Source organism: Takifugu flavidus, chromosome 17 (genome assembly GCF_003711565.1).
Source record: "Takifugu flavidus isolate HTHZ2018 chromosome 17, ASM371156v2, whole genome shotgun sequence".
Taxonomy (NCBI): Eukaryota; Metazoa; Chordata; class Actinopteri; order Tetraodontiformes; family Tetraodontidae; genus Takifugu; species Takifugu flavidus.
The window spans coordinates 10,476,089-10,495,470 of record NC_079536.1 but is presented as its reverse complement, the minus strand read 5'-3'; the positions used below and the strand labels follow the sequence as shown (position 1 = coordinate 10,495,470).

The 19,382-nt window shown below is 42.4% G+C and overlaps 5 protein-coding genes and 1 long non-coding RNA gene across 6 annotated transcripts; 1 reads left to right on the top strand and 5 right to left on the bottom strand.

The window, feature by feature from the left end:
- Positions 1–244: 244 nt before the first annotated feature.
- LOC130513529 (histone H2B 1/2-like) lies at positions 245–795 on the bottom strand. Its single transcript, XM_057012313.1, has one exon. The coding sequence runs from the start codon at positions 768–770 to the stop codon at positions 396–398; it is 375 nt and encodes a 124-aa protein (XP_056868293.1). The 5' UTR covers positions 771–795; the 3' UTR covers positions 245–395.
- Positions 796–1,346: 551 nt separating this feature from the next.
- Positions 1,347–2,254, bottom strand: LOC130513538 (histone H4). The gene has a single exon (XM_057012324.1). The coding sequence runs from the start codon at positions 2,140–2,142 to the stop codon at positions 1,831–1,833; it is 312 nt and encodes a 103-aa protein (XP_056868304.1). The 5' UTR covers positions 2,143–2,254; the 3' UTR covers positions 1,347–1,830.
- A 2,709-nt stretch (positions 2,255–4,963) lies between these two features.
- Positions 4,964–7,094, bottom strand: LOC130513565 (uncharacterized). Its single transcript, XR_008946765.1, has 2 exons — positions 5,932–7,094; positions 4,964–5,095 (listed from the first exon to the last, which is right to left on the bottom strand). It is a non-coding gene; the product is annotated as an uncharacterized LOC130513565 (long non-coding RNA).
- Positions 7,095–12,184: 5,090 nt separating this feature from the next.
- On the bottom strand, positions 12,185–13,076 carry LOC130513514 (histone H3). Its single transcript, XM_057012297.1, has one exon. The coding sequence runs from the start codon at positions 12,988–12,990 to the stop codon at positions 12,580–12,582; it is 411 nt and encodes a 136-aa protein (XP_056868277.1). The 5' UTR covers positions 12,991–13,076; the 3' UTR covers positions 12,185–12,579.
- A 160-nt stretch (positions 13,077–13,236) lies between these two features.
- On the top strand, positions 13,237–13,896 carry LOC130513521 (histone H2A). The gene has a single exon (XM_057012304.1). The coding sequence runs from the start codon at positions 13,348–13,350 to the stop codon at positions 13,723–13,725; it is 378 nt and encodes a 125-aa protein (XP_056868284.1). The 5' UTR covers positions 13,237–13,347; the 3' UTR covers positions 13,726–13,896.
- An 885-nt stretch (positions 13,897–14,781) lies between these two features.
- LOC130514263 (histone H4-like) lies at positions 14,782–16,613 on the bottom strand. The gene is made up of 3 exons (XM_057013748.1): positions 16,567–16,613; positions 16,203–16,213; positions 14,782–15,316 (listed from the first exon to the last, which is right to left on the bottom strand). The coding sequence occupies exons 1-3, from the start codon at positions 16,611–16,613 to the stop codon at positions 15,009–15,011; spliced, it is 366 nt and encodes a 121-aa protein (XP_056869728.1). The 3' UTR covers positions 14,782–15,008.
- Between the last annotated feature and the right edge of the window lie 2,769 nt (positions 16,614–19,382).

The following is a 19,382-nucleotide window of genomic DNA, read 5'->3' as shown; positions in this document are numbered from 1 at the left end:
AGTTGGATGCTGCCAGTTTACATGTCTAGATTTTAGTTAAGACAACCCAAAACATCTAACCTGTATGCACATTATACCCCAAACATGTTGACAGCCACCAGCAAAATAGAAAATGGCTCTGAGCATCTCACTGACATTTCATTGTGTGTGAGTGAGTGTGTCAGACCTGAATTTGAGGCGTCTAAGAAATTGTTTTTATATTGACTAAGAACCCAGCAACCTCCCAACCCCTGGGAGGAGGCAACTTGATAGGGAGGGTATTCAACACAAGGACAACAAGATGAGCTTGGCAACACCCAGAACCCATCATCACCAGCACACTGGAAAATCAACTCAGCAGAGGTTGTGGTGGCTCTTAAAAGAGCCTTTGGTTGAAGGAGGACGCCAGCAGAGGTCTACTTGGAGCTGGTGTACTTGGTGACGGCCTTGGTGCCCTCAGACACAGCGTGCTTGGCCAGCTCCCCGGGCAGCAGCAGCCTGACAGCGGTCTGGATCTCCCTGGACGTGATGGTGGAGCGCTTGTTGTAGTGAGCCAGACGAGAGGCCTCGGAAGCGATGCGCTCAAAGATGTCGTTGACGAACGAGTTCATGATGCTCATGGCCTTGGACGAGATGCCGGTGTCGGGGTGCACCTGCTTGAGCACCTTGTACACGTAGATGGCGTAGCTCTCCTTCCTGGTCCTCCGCTTCTTCTTGCCTCCTTTGGCGGCCGTCTTGGTCACGGCTTTCTTGGAGCCCTTCTTGGGCGCGGACTTGGCTGGTTCAGGCATTCTGCTTCTACAGATAGTAACTCAGAGTCAGGGGAGGGTCGCTCTTTATACAGGCTTTATGGAAATACCACTGTGTCGTCGCTTTTCTTTGATTGGCTCAAGCCAATCACGTGACTCTTCGGAGGTTCTTTAGGTAGATAATATATACTGTATGTATATATCTATATATCTATATAGATAGATATAGATAGATAGATATAGATAGATAGATATAGATAGATATAGATAGATAGATATAGATAGATATATAACATGCAGTTTAATTTTAAAGTTCATAACCTTTTAATGAATGTGGTCTTTTGCATTTTGTCATTAATCTGAGGTGATTTATTCTACTGGTAGATGAATTACACCAATGAAACAATCGTATCCCAAACTGAGAAGCAGAGGAAGTCATTCCTGCCGTCCGCCATCAGACTGTATAACTCATCCTAACCCAGCCAATAACAATAATTGTGTAATGTTTGTTGTAATTTTATTTCTATTTTATTCTATATTTATGTATACATGCTTATTATATGTATATATTATATATATATGCTGTATATATGCTTATAACGTTCTAATCTTATCTGTATTTATTTATTCTGTTTCTATACTTTGTATAGGTTGCTACTACAATTCAATTTCCTCACGGGGATGAATAAAGTACGTCTTAATGTCCACTTGTTGGTCAATAAATCATAATTATAGGAATGTAACTCATTTGTTTAGTTTTAAAAATGGAATATAACTAGAGTGAACTTCTGAAGAATGGGAAAAGAAAAAGGCAAGCAAATAATGGTTAAAGTTTACAAATCCTAAATCGAGAGCTTCAGCTTTTGAAAGGTCTAAACATGTGCGGTGGTAACGAAGTTGTTACATTGTTTAAGTCAGACTGAGGTGTTTAAGCTTATGGCGACGTTTAAAAATCACTGACGTCAACAGTGTTTATACAGTAGTGGATATTTTACACTGTTCATATCCATCCTTTGTTGGCAGGATGGCGCAAGAATTCTGCTCTTTGAAAGATATGAATGGCTCTTAAAAGAGCCTTTGGGTTGTTGCTATAGCAGCCATTTTAACCTCCGAAGCCATACAGAGTGCGTCCCTGCCTCTTCAGAGCATAGACCACGTCCATGGCGGTGACGGTCTTCCTCTTGGCGTGCTCGGTGTAGGTGACGGCGTCACGGATCACGTTCTCCAGAAACACCTTCAGCACACCGCGGGTCTCCTCGTAGATCAGCCCAGAGATTCGCTTTACACCACCGCGACGAGCCAGACGGCGGATGGCTGGTTTGGTGATGCCCTGGATGTTATCACGGAGAACCTTTCGGTGCCGCTTGGCGCCTCCTTTACCGAGACCTTTACCTCCCTTTCCTCTTCCAGACATTTTGGCTTGTTGAATTAAACACACTGACTCAGCTGCGCTCTGCCATCATTTAAACCATGACTGAGGACGTGATTGAGGTCACACGGGGGACGCTGCTTCTTCGTCTGGGACTCTGGGTGGTCAATCCTGGGTTGTTGCGCCCTCTGCTGACTGAAACAGGAATTACATGTGTCAGGAACATTTCTTGCTTCACCAGGGCCCAGTATTTCAAAACTCCAAATCCAGATCAAAATTATTATGTTGAAATTGTCCCATTCTTTATGAAAAATACAAATTAACCATGGCACTTCTGACTGCTCTCCCAGCTGGTTCGTCAGTTTGATGTGGTGTGGTGCCTCTATCAGACCTTCTGGAAGTGGAATGTCGTCCTCCTCCATGGTCACTCTTCTTTTTTGTGCTATACTGTGCAACACAATACATGCACAAATAATATTGCAGGCTTCTTTGGGCTCCACACGGAGATAATTAAGGCAGGCAAATCTCTGTTTAAGTATACCATCGATGTGCTCAATTGTCCCCCTTGTAGATGTATGAGCATAGTTGAAATTTTGTTGTGAGTTGCTTGTGACTGTTGCAAAAGGTGTCATCAGCCAACGAAGAAGAGGATAACCACTGTCACCAAGGAGGATTCCGTCTGGAGTGTTTAGTTGAAACCGGTGGTATATGTGGCTTTCTTTTAAAATCCGAGAATCGTGTACAGACCCCGGCCATCGTACAACACAATTTATTATCTGGAGGTCAGCATTCCCAATCAACTGCACATTTATACTATGGCGCCCCTTCCTGTTTACAAATTCCCACTCTCTTTCATGAGGGGCTTGAATGTGTATATGTGTGCAGTCTATCACACCAAGTGTTCGGCATTCCTGCGATGGAAAAGAACTGTTTTTTGTTTTGTGAAATTTCTTCTTCATTTTCAGGAAATTTCACATACTCATTTAATAAACTTGAAAGAGCTCTTGCCACAGAATTGCCCACACATCCCACTGTTGATTTTGTGACTCCAATGCTATCTGCAATAACTTCAAAAAATGATCCACTTGCAAAAAAACAAAGAGCAATCAACACCTGTTCCTCCACAGTCAAGGCATGGCTCCTCACTGTAGGTCTTTGAAGATGAGGGCGAAGAACATCACATAAATAAATAATATCCTGTGTTCCGAAACGATATCTTGAATAAAGTTCTTCATCAGAGTACTGCAGAAGTAAATTTGGTCGTTCGGTATATTGCCGAGGCTTGTATTGGCTCTGACGTTACATCACATGCACTAGCGCTGTCATTTTGCTCAATCTATTTGTTACTTACCCCTTTTTAGCCAAGCCCATGTCCCACCACACCTGATTTTAACGATCCCTCATGGTAGTATAAAGAGCCAGCCTGGGTGTGACTTACAATCAGACAACATGGAGGGCAAGACCGAAGGAGGTCACTTCTCTGCGACTGAAACAAATGCACTGCTTGAAAGTGTGGGTGAAAATTATCATGTGCTATTTGGCAATTTCAGCAGTCCTGGACAAAGCAGCTCAAATGCCAAAACAAAACATGAAATATGGGAGAAGATAACAGAACTGGTTAATGCCACCGGTGGAGGCCAACGCAGATCTGTGGATCAGGTCAAATTGAGATGGAAAAATCTCAAACAAAAAGCTACTAAAGACCACTCTGAGGCCAAAATGACTCCAACAGGCAATAAACCTGCCAAACGTGAGTTTACTGATGTGGTTCTGGATATTATTGGTGGAGCGGATTCTCAAGCTTTACATGGGATTGTACCCTGTGATGTGCGAGAGTCTATTGGCTCCCAGGGGCCACTCAATCTGTCAAGCGATGGGACAAGCACCCTTACCTTTGAGTCCGATCAACCTGAACTGTCCACCAGCCAGACCTTGACCCCAGCTGCTGATGTGGTGAGGGTTACACCATCACCACAACCACCACCCTTGACGTGCCGGAGCAAAAGGCCAAATAGTCAATAGTCAGTTCTTTTTTTGATTTTAACGGTCATATTTTTGTTACAATAAATGCTGTCTTGCAAAATGTATATGTTTATTTTGGTACATCACTATATTTTCAAAAAGCTTATTTCTATTTTACAACTTGAAGCATACCGGTAATAGTCCCTTTTTATATGTAATGTAAAATTACACAAGTATTTGTGTGACACACATGCTAACAAAATGCTTTAAAATGACAAGACTGTTGTGATCAACTATATAATTTTGATTTTTTAGTGTTTGAAGTCACATTGTGATGAGAATGACTCAAAATAACTCAATAACTTTCTGAGAAATTACTATTTTTCATACATGGGATTATTTCCAAATCCACCTCTGAGGTGGGATCATTATAATCTTGTTTTTCAGGATCAAAATGATCTGGATTTTTGACCAAAGTTCTGAAATACCCAAATGTGGCAAAAATACGGATTTTTGGCAGGATTAGATTTACAAATCCAGATTCAAATCTTCAGGATAGATTCTGCTTTGAAAACCCGATTTTGGATCAGATCAGAGAAAAATCCAATCCACCTGGATTAATCCTGTAGGATTGTTTCTGAAATACTGGGCCCAGATGATCTTTATAACATCTGCTCAGCTCTTTACATGGTGCCTCATTGCCACACTCGCAATGACCAAACTTCATGCGGCTATTAGCCAACAACAATCCGCCCACCCGGAGGCTGCATTTATTGTTGTGGATGACTTCAACCACTCAAACTTAAAAACTGTGCTTCCAAAATTTCACCAACATGTTTCCTATAATACAAGAGGAAACAAAACCCTGGATAATGTTTACACAAATACGGCTGGTGCCTATATGGCAGGGGTGGGCAATTATTTATTCCATTGGGCCACATGAGAAACAGAAAATATTGTGCAGGGCTGGACCAAAACACTGAACTCCATTCTGCATAATATTAATTGTGTGGCAGAAGCAACGGGACAGAGAACCCTAAAAAAAAAAAGGAGCATTGTTTTAACAAGCTGGTAAGACTGGTATATGTTTTAATTAAGTCATGAGAAAGTGAGGTTGCCTTACAAAAAATGTCATTTATTCAGTAACATTTCACAAAACAATGGTAAACAAAATGTGAACGCTTTTACCATTTGTAACTCATATTAGCCATTATATTACAGGAGGCTGACTCCATCTCTACTTTGAAAATTAGGCTTAAAACCTTCCCCTTTGAAAAAGCTTATTGTCACTAATTCCGTAGTCCCAGTTACTATCATAGACAGACAATTGATCATCCAGAAACATGATCACCTGACAGGCCTCTGTCGTCCCCCCCCCCATTCCCGTCCTTCTGTATTCATCTATAGGTATCGCCGCCTTCAGAGCTGCATACTGAAATCCGACCCCTGCTGACCCACTCAAATTGCACCTTACTTTACTTATTATAATGTATTGATTGATTCAGTCACATTAACTCCAAAACACATTTTGAGCTTGATGCAGTTGGAAAGAAGTTCCTAGCTTTCTAATGAAACCACAATATTGTCTTTGTACTCCAAATATAAGGCAAGACACATCATATTATAATAATGATTGTCACTGAAGTGTGATTTTGAGAAAAAGTCCTCCAGAGAAAGTGCCCCAGTTCACTGCTAGCTTTGGTTTAACCACCTCATTTGGTGTTTTTCAGGTTTTGTTTTTTTTTTCTTATTCAGAGAGAGAAATCTAGTCTATCTTGGGCTTTGACAAGTGCATCGAAGTCAGGTTGAATGTCTGAGGTGGAGATGCGAAGCAGAGCTGACAGGTGATCATGGGTGAGAGAGGATCTGTACCTGAATTTTGTAAACTTCAGTGAGAATGTTTGTTCGTATGTAGGTAGAGCCAAAGAGAACCAACATCTTCTGAGCATGTCTCCTCATGTTTGGAAAGTTCTCCTCCTTGAGAGAAGAGAAAAATCCAGCAGTGATCCTGACTTAAAGTGGTCTGCCAGTACCGCATCGGACTGCAGGTCAATGAGTTCCAGCTGAACATCACTGGGTGCATTATCCACCCTGAAGGTCAAGGGAGAGGAAATCAGGTGCATTTCATCCTCGATTGTTCTGAGATTTTTAAATCGCCTTGAAAACTCACCATGAAGTGCTTCTAACATGGTGAGTACCTGCAGAGGTGATCAGCTGATGGTGCGACCTCTTTTAGAGTTTGCATGTAAATGAGAGTGTTGCTCTCTAGTTGGCTTCTTTAACATTTTGCCCAGGCTGAGCCATCTGACAGCTGTGTGGTAGCTGATGTTACTGTTTTCACTCTCATGCTCTTCCAAAAGTGTAACAAACTGTCTGTGATTCAGTGCTCGTGCCCTGATGAAGTTAACTATTTTAGTTACAACATCAATAACGATTCATTTTTAGCACTGACTTGCACAACACATGCTGATGGATAATACAATGCAAAAATACTAATTTATGATCTGCATTGATTTCAGTTACTTTATCGTGCATATGTTTCAACAGTCCGACATTCTTCCCCGTCAGATTTGGACAACCGTCAGTTGTGACACCTGCCAGTCTGTCCCATTTCAGTCCGAGCGTGTCAATGCATGCATTTACCTCCGTGAACAGATCGCTCCCTGTCATTGTCCCATGCATTGACCGCACTGCTGCCAGCTCCTCCGTAATCTTGAAGTCCATTATCCCACGGACAAATACGAGTAACTGGGCTGTGTCTCAGACATCGCAGCTCTCGTCCAAAGCCAAGGAGAAAAAGTCAAAACTTGCCACTTCAAATTGCATCTGAAGTTTCAGGTTCCCCGCAATGTCCTTATGTAGCAGGATGCTGTGATCAACTGAATCAAAAGCAGCACTGAGGTCCAGCAGAACCAGCATAGAAACCAGTCCATGATCTGAAGCTATAAGAAGATCATTAGTAACTTTAATAAGTGCTGTTTCTGTGCTGTGATGAGCTCTAAAGCCTGACTGAAACGTCTCAAACAGGCTGTTTCTCTGCACATGCTCCAGGAACTGAATCACCACCACCGTCTCAAGAATTTTAGAGATAAAAGGAAGGTTGGATATCCGCCTATAATTTGCTAATACGTCCAGATCCAGCTTTTTAAGCAACGGCTTAATCACTGCCACCTTGTAGGACCGGGGTACATAACCTGTCACTAAAGAACCATTGATCTGGTCCAGGATAGAACTGCCTATCAATGGTAAAACATCCTTCAACAGGTGTGTTGGGATGGGATCTAAAAGACACATGGTGGACTTGGATTTCTGAATTAGCAAAGACGCCCACAGTCAGCACATCTGGTGATGGTCCAGTTGTTGGGATGGCCTGGTTAGCTTTTTCTCTGATGGCTAGAACTTTATCAGTGAAGAAGCTCATGAAGTTTTCACCACTAAGGGAAGAAGGGATACGTGGACCTGAAACACTATAACTCTTGGTTAATTTGGCCACAGTGCTGAAAAGAAACCTGGGGTTGTTCTTGTTTTCTTTAATTAAAGACGAAAATAAGCTGTTTTAGCCTTACGGAGGGACTTTTTGTAAACAGTCATGGACATCACCTTCCTGAATGAGCTTAGTATCAATTATGCTCGCTTTGAAAAGGATGGCAAAGACACTGCCACTAGGACCCCACTCCCAGCAGACCACCAACCTCTCACACTATCCTCCAACACTGTCTACACAGCCCTTAGCCGGATCAATCCCCACAAGGCTGCTGGTCCTGATGGCATCCCTGGACGTGTGCTCAGGGCATGCGCAGAACAGCTCTCCGGGATTTTTACATACATCTTCAACCTGTTCCTTGACCACACAGTGGTTCCGTTGTGTTTTAAGGCTACAATATCAATCATAAGTCACAAAGTCAGTCGAACTAGGATACAAATTACAATGAATAAGTACACTTAAGATCGACACATAAAATGACAGAAACCTAAATAAATAAAACACAGACCTCGCTGGCTGACCACCTGTCGAAGTAAGAATGAGATTTTCATAAACAAAATAACAAGCTTGCCTTACCGGGCCAGGCTCAAGCTTTGGGCGTGCACCTTAAATTAACGCACCAATGGAACCAACCTAACAAACCAAGGTTCCTACCTGAGATGAATTTCAAAATAAAATAAAATAAAATACAGAATTAATTAAAATTATGGCCCTAAAATTATGTTCATCTTAAGTATTTTGTTTTTGAATTGATGCAGTGGTGATATTAAAGCAACTGGCAGTGTCTTAAGGAAACAATAGTTTCTTATTTTCAACTCTAACTAGTTGGAGGACTGTAAATCTGTAAATCCCCATTCCCACTCATGTATTTCCATGATTTATACCTGTACTCCCCCTTCTTCTCCGTATTTACGCAGCCCATCAGCAGGAGGTCCCCCCTTCCCCTAAGAGCCTGGTGAGGCAGTGGTACACTCAGCAACAACTGTGTGTCACTAAGTGTGAACGCGTATAAGACAGCACGACAAAAACTGGATGTCTAGCATGCTAAATATCCAGTCAAATATCCAGTGGAAAACAACATTCCCTGTGTCACCTATCACATTTGATTTTGAAACAAAATGTGGTTTAGAGACCAGGTAGAGCAGTTGGACATGTCCACTGATTGAGAGACATGTGGTGTGAACAAGGCTTCAGGTTGTATTTTTAATTGCACAGGTTTCAATTACATTGTAGCATGACTGCGACACAGAAAAACAACCTCTAACTGTCATTTACATGCTACATTCAGAGTTGTGTTTTCTGTGTCATTTACAAATGTGCCAAGAAGAAGAGGCCCTGATCAAGCATGAACATCACATCTGGAACCTTTAGACATTGGACTAATGCAGGAACTGGAGGCAGATCAGTTAAATATAGAAAACAGCAGGCATCTCCCACCAGTTGTGTCAGCTCAGCTGACAACCATCTAAACTTCCTACCAATTGGTCAGTGCACAACCTTGTGCATGTGATGCTGTTGCTGTCGACAATGTTGGAGCTGTTGGTGGTAATACAGCTCCCAAAACACATGCACTCCTTGTACATCACTATCTGGCTGTCACATGCCTTTAAAAAAATAAATAAATAAAAAATCAATAAATAAATACCTCAACAGCATATCTCTTACAATTCATAGCATTTGCAATTTATTTTCTATTGCCTCTATTACGGCCAATTATTGTTGATTTTAGAGAATTTACTCTTCCCAGCCTGGAACAGAGGACTGACTTTCACTTTTCTTTCTATTTGGAAACAAGCTGGTTTGATATGATAAATTATAGATCTATGAAATGGAGGCAAATAACTATAAATGTAAATGACCATAGAAATATAATTCAAGCAAGTTGAGGGAAGTTGGGCTCTCTATTGTAAAGTATTATCCATATTTCACGTTTAACACTATGTACCTTAATATTTTTATTTATTAATTTATTTATGCTTCTCTAATGGCATCATTTAGGGAGTAAAATCAGCCAAGTAAAGGTTACTGGCAAGCAAGAAGCCATTCCTAAAATAGGATGGCTAACTACAGGGTATGTTGTAGCTTACAGGCTACTTATTCTCGCTCCAGTCCAAACAGCTCTAATGGAACGGCTAGCCTCTAGACGGCTAGTCAGTTAGCACAATGCTAACGGTCACTTAGCTACTGCTAGCAAATGTTTAACTTCTTTACATTTTCTTTGCATCAGTTGTTGCAGTTCATCCAAACATGTCAGTGCCGTGAAATAACAACTGTTATTTCGGTGCAGCGCGGACTTTTATATGTTACGTTTGTAACCAGCGTTGCCTCTACGTAGGATTCACACCGTAACCGAAGTTTTGGGACGTCGTTTATTTTCCCGTTGATAACAAATATAAATGACACGAGTAGACACATCTAATAGCCATTAAAAACATTAATTTACTAGACACATATATACCCCAGCTCTTACATAAACTAAACAATTAATATGATTAAATAAAGCTATCGGATTGGTTCTTCTTCTATGTTCTGCCAAACACATTTCTGATCATTACCGCCACCTTGTGGGTGGCTGTGTGGAACAGAACATACTCAATTCTTTGCCCTGTCCCTTCTGTAAGAGGACATGTCCTGGCGTTTCTGCATGATGATAATCGCTTATTAAACCCAGGATGCCTAAATGTCTTTTTTTTAATTTTTGGTTTTATTATAATTCAAATCTTAGATTTGCTGTGTGTGTTACAGCCACTGACAGTTCTGCTTTAGTTGTTGCACCTTTTACATGTTTATCGTCCTGACCTCCAGAACTGGAGGACATTTTCTGTCCCCCAATGAAGTTTCATATAATACACTCATAATATAATAATATATCATAATATAATACACAAAATGCACTTGTGATGTAGATTATAGTTGTCGTGAGACAATAGAACTGTAGCTTTAGTAAAAGTGATTCATAAATATCATTTAAAATAACAAATAACTCTTGAGTACCCCCTAAAATGGCATTTTTTTTCTTGTCCCTCCCTTCCCCTGATGACAAATTTAAACATCTGACATATGCTATGACAGATTAAATAAATTTGAAATTAGATTTTTTGGGGTATGATTTTGTTGATATGTCTTCCTTGTAATAGTCAAAATATTTTGTTTTATCACTGACATCTTAAATAATTATACTCAGATTTTTTTAAATTTATTTTTACTATTAACATGCATTAATGTTTATGTTAATGTTCTTTATAGGCAACGTGAATGACAAAAGAGAGTTCCGAAAGAATAGAATTGGTTTAATGTCCAAGAGTCAAAGTTACTCATTTCCTTTCCCAAATCTCCACCACATCCTTAACGTCTTGTTCCATAAAAGGTTCATACAAAAGTAGATATTTTGACTGGCAAAGGAAGAGTTTTGATTTTCAGGAAAAAAAGTGGACAAAACTGGGGGATAAAAAGGTCTGCATGTACCAGAGAAAACAAAACGGAGCAACGATGCCATGCTGAGAGTCAGTCAAAACCTTTTCTCTATGTGATGATGTCAGCAGGATGACAACTGCATTAGATTAGATATTGATATGCATGATGCATCTGAGAAAATATTTAAAAAAAACATTTTGAGGATTGAAATGTTCAGATAGATTTCAAAAGTGGCTTAAATTTGTAAAGGCTTATTCAGCAATATACCAATATATTTTCCATTAAATATCTGTAAAGCCAAACGGCACGTGACAAATAAAATATAACCTGAAAAGTTTAGTGTTGATGATTGAGTTGGATGAATCTGATTATATAATGTTTTTATTTTTTTTAAAAAATATAACAGATAATTTTAAAAAACAAATGGTCAATTTTACAAAAATGTTGGTGCCTAAATTATCTGGTATCACAATACAAAACTAGAATATTTATTTTTTGTTCTTATGTAGATAAGAATTTTTAAAAAACCTTGTCATTGTAAGTAGTCTCAGTCTAGATGTACTGTTATCTTCTGTTATCTTTGTCTTGTAGATTTGAAAATTAGTTAAAAAAGTTAGTTGAAACTGTCATGGAGTTTTTCCCCTCATTATGATGCACTGACTCCAAATGAGCACTGGAGTTCAGAAGTCCAAAATGTTTATCCCCTCAAAAAAGGGGAGATACAGCAGAGAAATATCATGATGATCCTTAAGGGAGCACCAAGGAAATACTGAAAACCAGTGCTTGTGTCTCTTTTATACTTTAAATCATGGCACGAGGTTCTCTTCCTCACACCTGCTGTAACCTTTTTAGAGATTAATTTGACATGATCACATCAAAAACCTTTTCTATTGGTGTCATGTTATTATATTTCTCCATGTATGTCCATATCTTCCCCAGTCTCAGTGTTATTGTTGTCTTGGAGATAAATCAGGTGTTCGACACACTGTCTTCACCAAGAGACTGCTGCACCAAAGGTGCTTGGCAACTTTGCAAAATACATGGAGGAGTCAGCAGCATTATATTAAACTTTGAAAACCACATGGAGACATGTCTTCAATGAGTTAAGCAAAGAGTTATTAAAATTAATGCTCTTGTGACATCACACAGGTGTGTTCTACTAGATGTATGGCTGGTACACAGATCAGATAATTCAAGCTGAGGAGAAAAAAAAAAAATTACAAAACCTGGTCTGCAACACTACAATATTTTTATTTTACAAAGCTCTGGTTTGTTCAACTCCAAGTTTATTTCTGTCCTTTATCCAATATGTACATAGTTTTGGGTTTAGTCTTTTAACTAAAATCTAGACATGTAAACTGGCAGCATCCAACTGACTCTAATAAACACATTAGGAAAGTCATGTTCCAAGTGATTAAAATGTAATTCGAGGTGTTACGTAGGTCCCATTAATAAAACCCTTAACTAGGAAGAGTTTAATGTTTAAATATGTGAATATTAAATATTTGAGGTAAAAATGTCTTGCAGACACGTGGCAAGTGAGAAGCATGTGGCAGGAAGCCCTTGTGAAGAGTTGCTGTGGCTCTTAAAAGAGCCTTTGTTGATGTGTATGAGCGGCCAGTTTAAGCTCTCTCTCCGCGGATACGACGGGCCAGCTGGATGTCTTTGGGCATGATGGTGACCCTCTTGGCGTGGATGGCGCACAGGTTGGTGTCCTCGAAGAGACCCACCAGGTAGGCCTCGCTAGCCTCCTGCAGAGCCATGACAGCCGAGCTCTGGAAGCGCAGGTCGGTCTTGAAGTCCTGAGCGATCTCCCTCACCAGGCGCTGGAAGGGCAGCTTGCGGATGAGCAGCTCGGTGGATTTCTGGTAGCGACGGATCTCCCTGAGAGCCACGGTCCCAGGCCTGTAACGGTGAGGCTTCTTCACTCCGCCGGTGGCCGGGGCGCTCTTCCTGGCAGCCTTGGTGGCCAGCTGCTTCCTGGGAGCTTTTCCTCCGGTGGATTTACGGGCGGTCTGCTTGGTTCTGGCCATTGTTAACTGCTGCTTGTTCTCAGAACGAGACGAAGTTATAAGAATTGCCGGCGCCGCCGCTCTTAAAGCGTCGGAACAGCGGGCCCGACGATGACGCGGGTTTGACACCCGGACTCGTGATTGGCTGGATGATGCAAGTGGCTCTCAGCTCCGCCCAGAGTCCGACCCACTAGCCGAATCTCCGCTCCTTATTGGTTGGTGCTGACGCTTTAAAAGTGCGCCAAACGACGGAGAGAGCGGCTTTGTCTCTGATTGGTCAGGGAAGCTCAGAGGACCCGCTGTGAGCTATAAATAAGGATCGTATCGACTTGGAACATCATTTCAGGCTTTAGTGTGTTCTGAAAAAGCTGAAGAAAAATGAGCGGTCGCGGGAAAACCGGGGGCAAAGCCCGAGCTAAGGCCAAGACTCGCTCTTCTCGGGCCGGGCTCCAGTTCCCAGTGGGCCGTGTTCACAGGCTGCTCCGCAAGGGCAACTATGCTGAGCGCGTTGGCGCCGGCGCTCCTGTGTACCTGGCCGCTGTGCTGGAGTATCTGACGGCTGAGATCCTGGAGTTGGCTGGCAACGCTGCCCGCGACAACAAGAAGACTCGTATCATCCCCCGCCACCTGCAGCTGGCTGTGCGCAACGACGAGGAGCTGAACAAGCTGCTGGGAGGAGTGACGATCGCTCAGGGCGGCGTGTTGCCCAACATCCAGGCTGTCCTGCTGCCCAAGAAGACCGAGAAGGCCAAATAAGTGTCTCTCTGTCCGAGCACCAAACGGCTCTTTTCAGAGCCACCCACACTGTGATAAAGAGCGGCTTCCCTCCCAAAACATGGGAAACTGAGCGGTGGTTTGGTCTTATGCTTTAATATGTGACCACTGGGATTCTTTAGTGACTTGCAATAAACACGAAGTCTTCTGAAAGTGTCTTGTGTTTAACTCATCTCATAAGGAAACAAGGTGGATATGCTGCGTTGGCCGTCACGCCTGGTGCACGACGACGAGAAGCGCTGCGTTTGGCGCTTGCTGTGCAGCGTCTTGTCCCGCCCGTGCACGAGCGATCGCGATCTACCCCGCGATCATATGTGTAGCTGCGCGCGCCCGCACATGAGACTGGACTGTGAAAAGGGAATGTAAAGGTTTAATCTTTCGGGATTTCAGCGTTTCACTTATTTACAGACAAGACGGGTATGAGCAGCCAACAGCTGAGGAGCAGATCGCTGGTCGACCGGCGCGGAGAACTTTCAGGTGTGAAGGAGAGGGCTGCGGATGGTGCGCGATTTCCGTCCGCGTCCAGTGTGAACCCGACGAACCTTCTCCCATCTTCGCTAATCGTCTCAAACAGTTTCAATCAGGTGACGTGAACGGACGACAGAACTGTACTTAAACACGACATGAGGACCGTGAAGACTCAACCCCCTGGCCGCCCGCTCACAGCCGTCTTCAGGTCGTCGCGCATGTGTTTGTTCTCCCTCCAGAACATGGCGACAAATGAAGGAAACCGAACTGCTGAGGGCTAGCTGTGGACAGAACCGCAGCCAATGTTGAAGTGAGGTAAGTTAGAGTTGCTACCAGCCAAGGTGAGGGCCTGCATGAACCTGTAGAAGCCAACTATCACACCAATAAAGAGCAAAAAGACTTCATTGATACCATAAGTGGCTGGTTGAAACCAACTCTGTGCCCTTGGACAAAGAAACGTCATCTTTATTCCCACCCAATAATTGGGACTTTTCTCCAGATGAGCTTCAGCCAGAAGTGATATGTAGATCAGACGAGTACAAGAAGCCCAAACATCTCAGATGTCTTGAGAATCATGCGGACTCGCAGCAGCAGCCGCCGCGCAAGGGTAACCAGTTAGTATTGGAATGAATGTTCAAGGTCTGTGTCGGTTTAACATCAACCGTGTTAATACAGTAATGTATATTTTACACTGTTCATATCCATCCTCAATTTGCTGGGTGGCTCAGGAATTCTGAAATTTTGAAAGACATGAATGGCTCTTTAAAGAGCCTTTGGATTGTTGCTATAGCAGCCATTTAACCTCTGAAGCCATACAGAGTGCGTCCCTGCCTCTTTAGAGCATAGGCCACGTCCATGGCGGTGACGGTCTTCCTCTTGGCGTGCTCGGTGTAGGTGACTGCGTCACGGATCACGTTCTCCAGAAACACCTTTAGCACACCGCGGGTCTCCTCGTAGATTAGCCCAGAGATTCGCTTCACACCACCGCGATGAGCCAGACGGCGGATGGCTGGTTTGGTGATGCCCTGGATGTTATCACGGAGATCCTTTCGTTGCCGCTTGGCACCTCCTTTGCGGAGACCTTTCCCTCTTCCAGACGTCTTGGCTTGTTGAACTCAACACACTGACTCAGCTGCACTCTGCCATCATTTAACCATAACTGGGGACATGACTGAGGTCACACGGGGATGCTGCTGCTTCCTCTGGGTGGTCAATCCTGGATTGTTGTGCCCTCTGCTGACTGAAACAGAAACTACATGTTTCAGGAACATTTCCTGCTTCACCAGATGATTTTTATTACATTTGCTCAGCTCTTTATATGGTACCTTTTACGGTACCTTACATACGTGTGTGTGTTCAGAATGTTGTATATACATATTGTATACATACAATATTCAGCATAGTTATTCAGACACAAGGCAAGATATAATAATTGATGTTGAACATATATTATAGATGATTAATAGAGCAGGAGTAGAGGTCAAGTTCATCTGGGTTCGGGCCCATATAGGGTTTGAAGAGAATAAAATAAATTTTTCCAAAAGACCAAAAACAAATGAAGTCTGAATGACTGAATGACATATTAAATCTGGCATCAAAAGAGATGAAAAATAAATGGTAAACACAGTGGGAAAGAGGAAGACAGTTTTATAGTATACAAAATAATGTGTTCAGAAGACATTCTCGTGACAGAGAAAGGTGCCAAATCTGGGGTGAGCTCTAAAGCAGGGGTGTCAAACTCAATTGCACCTGGGGCCAAAACTCAAAGCACACTTTAGGTTGTGGGCTGAACAGGATAAACATTTATTGAACACACTAAAAGTAAATGTTTTTGAATATGAATAGGAACAAAAACCGACAGGAATATTATTCTACAATAAAAAGAAAACTTTATATAACTTACAATACTTTGCTCTATATGAATATATATTCCCTGAGCACACTGAGGACCACTGTGAGCAACATCAAATGTGTATGCTTTGGCCACATACCAGTATCACACCTGTTCAAAACCAAATTACATGGGTTATTAAAATAATCTCTCCTCTCCTCTCCTCTCCAAGTACACTGCTCAAAAAATTAGAGGAACACTTTTTAATCAGAGTATAGCAACCTATCATTCAAACTTCTGGGATATTGATCTGGTCAAATAAGTAGCAGAGGGGGTTGTTAATCCGTTTGACTGATCCGTTTATAATGACTCCCCAAAAGGCAAAAAAATTGCACCCAAAAGAAATAAAGGTTTTACAGCTCCAGATCTTCCTGTTGTCCAACAAACCAACATCAGGCTAAACCCTGTGGAAATTTGGACATGCGACTTTTGGCAAGAGGGAATTAGCTCAAATGCTAGCTCACTTGCTGTGCATGTGAGAGGTAGTGAGGTCGATGCCCACATTCTCCATTTAGGTACTTTAGGACAGTGTGTCCTGTATCACACTGACTGTACCAGACATACTATTTGCCGATGTTTCCTCTTAGTCTGTCTAGCACTGTTTGTAAGAACTTTTAGTTTGTTCTAGCTCTTCTCTAATGATTTGCAAAAAAGGCCCAACTTGCCCAACAGCTCCTGCTTTTCCATAATCACTCACTAAATGACAAAAAAAAATGCACACAGGAGAAATAAATTTCTTTACAGCGACAGATCTTCATATTGTCCTCATTTCATCCATGAAATGACATTTGTCACAATCAAATAACACACTCCACTGGCCACACACAAGCAGTTATCAGCTCAGTTCTCAGCTTCTAACTCTAATTGGCGACTCTGTTTTGCGCCACGTGAAGCCGACTCCAGCGACCATAGTTAGGTGCATTCCGGGGGCCATAGCGGGCGACATAGAAGCAAATTTATGGCTGCTGGCGAGACGTAATCGTAAATTTGGTAAAGTTATTATTCACGTCGGAGCCAACGACACCCGGCTTCGTCAGTCGGAGGTCACTAAAATTAACTTGGAGTCGGTGTGTAACTACGCAAAAACGATGTCGGACTCCGTAGCATTCTCTGGTCCCCTCCCCAATCTGGCCAGCGATGAGATGTTTAGCCGCATGTCGTCGCTCCGTCGCTGGCTGTCACGGTGGTGCCCCAAAAACCAGGTGGCCTTTATAGACAATTGGAGCACCTTTTGGGGAAAACCTGGTCTGATTAGGAGAGACGGTGTCCATCCCACACGAGATGGTGCTTCTCTCATTTCTAGTAATCTGGCTAATTTTATTAGACCCAAAGTGACCTGACAATCCAGGGTCCAGACCAGGATGCAGAGTTGTAGTCTTACACACCTCTCTGCTGCTTCCTTAGAACCCTCATCTGCCAACAATAACATATTTAAAACTATAGAGGTAGTCTCTGTTCCACGGTTAAAAGTTCACCAAGCACAGAGCAGGGGAGCGGTCAATCACCAAAATCTTATTAAAATTAATACTGAAGCACAAGTTGGAGAAACTAATATCACAATTAAGTGTGGACTGTTAAATATTAGATCTCTTTTGTGTAAATCCCTGTTAGTGCACGACCTGATAGCGGATCATCACATTGATTTATTTTGTCTTACTGAGACCTGGCTTCAGGAGGAGGAGTATGTTAGCTTAAATGAATCTACTCCTCCTACCCATCTTAATTATCATATTCCTCGTGTTACTGGTCGAGGAGGGGGAGTGGCAGCAATCTATCACTCCAAGTTATTAATTAATCCCAGACCAAAACATAGCTTCAGTTCATTTGAAAGCCTGACTCTTGGCATCACTCATCTGAACTGGAGGACAGAAAAGCCACTTCTGTTTGTAGTTGTATATCGCCCCCCTGCTGGGCCACATTCAGAGTTCCTGTCTGAGTTCTCTGATTTCTTATCTGACTTGGTCCTTAGAACGGAAAAAGTCATTATCATTGGAGACTTTAATATCAATATGGACGTTATAAATGACAGCTTTAGAAATGGCTTCATTTCATTACTTGAGTCAGTTGGTTTCCTCCAGCAGATAAACCAACCAACTCATAGCTTCAACCACACCTTAGATCTAGTCCTGACTTATGGTGTTGAGGTAGAACATGTGTCAGTGTTCCCTCAGAACCCAGTCCTGTCAGACCATTCTTTGATCACTTTTACATTTATGATTAAGGATTCTTCTATGCTCAGAACAAAGTCTTACTATAGCAGATGTCTTTCAGATAATGCTGTAGCTAAGTTTAAGGAAGTGATCCCTGTGCTGATCCCAGGACCACCGTGTGTTTCCCCAGGGATCAGTCATTATAATCTTAGCCCTGCTGAGGTTGACTCTATTGCTGAAGGTGCAGCAACCTCACTGAGAATCACGCTTGATTCTGTTGCCCCCCTGAAAAAGAAAATAGTAAATCAGAGGAGGTGTGCCCCCTGGTATAATTCACATATCAGGACCCTCAAGCAGAAAGTGCGAAGACTGGAAAGGAAGTGGCATTCTTGTAAAATAGACAGCTACCATGTAGCCTGGAAAGACTGTCTATTAGTTTACAAAAAGGCCCTTCGCAAGGCTAGAACAGCTTATTTTTCTTCTTTGATTGAGGAAAATAAGAGCAACCCCAGGATTCTTTTCAGCATTGTGGCCAAATTAACTAAGAGTCACAGTGTTTTAGATCCACGTATCCCTTCTTCCCTGAGTGGTGAAGACTTCATGAGCTTCTTCACTGATAAAGTTCTAGCTATCAGAGAGAAAGCTAACCAGGCCATCCCAACAACTGGACCATCACCAGATGTGCCGACTGTGGGAACATACAGGGTCTCCAACGAGCCCTTAAGCTCCTTCAGCCCTATATTTTTTTCTGAGGCGTCATCGCTAATTCAGAAATCCAAGACCACCACGTGTCTTTTAGATCCCATCCCAACACACCTGTTGAAGGATGTTTTACCATTGATAGGCAGTTCTATCCTGGACCAGATCAATGGTTCTTTAGTGTCAGGTTATGTACCCCGGTCCTACAAGGTGGCAGTGATTAAGCCGTTGCTTAAAAAAACATCACTGGATCCTGATGTCTTAGCAAATTATAGGCCATTATCCAACCTTCCTTTTATCTCTAAAGTTGTAGAGAAGGTGGTGGTGACTCAGTTACTGGAGCACCTGCAGAGGAACAGCCTGTTTGAGATGTTTCAGTCAGGCTTTAGAGCTCACCACAGCACAGAAACAGCACTTCTTAAAGTCACTAA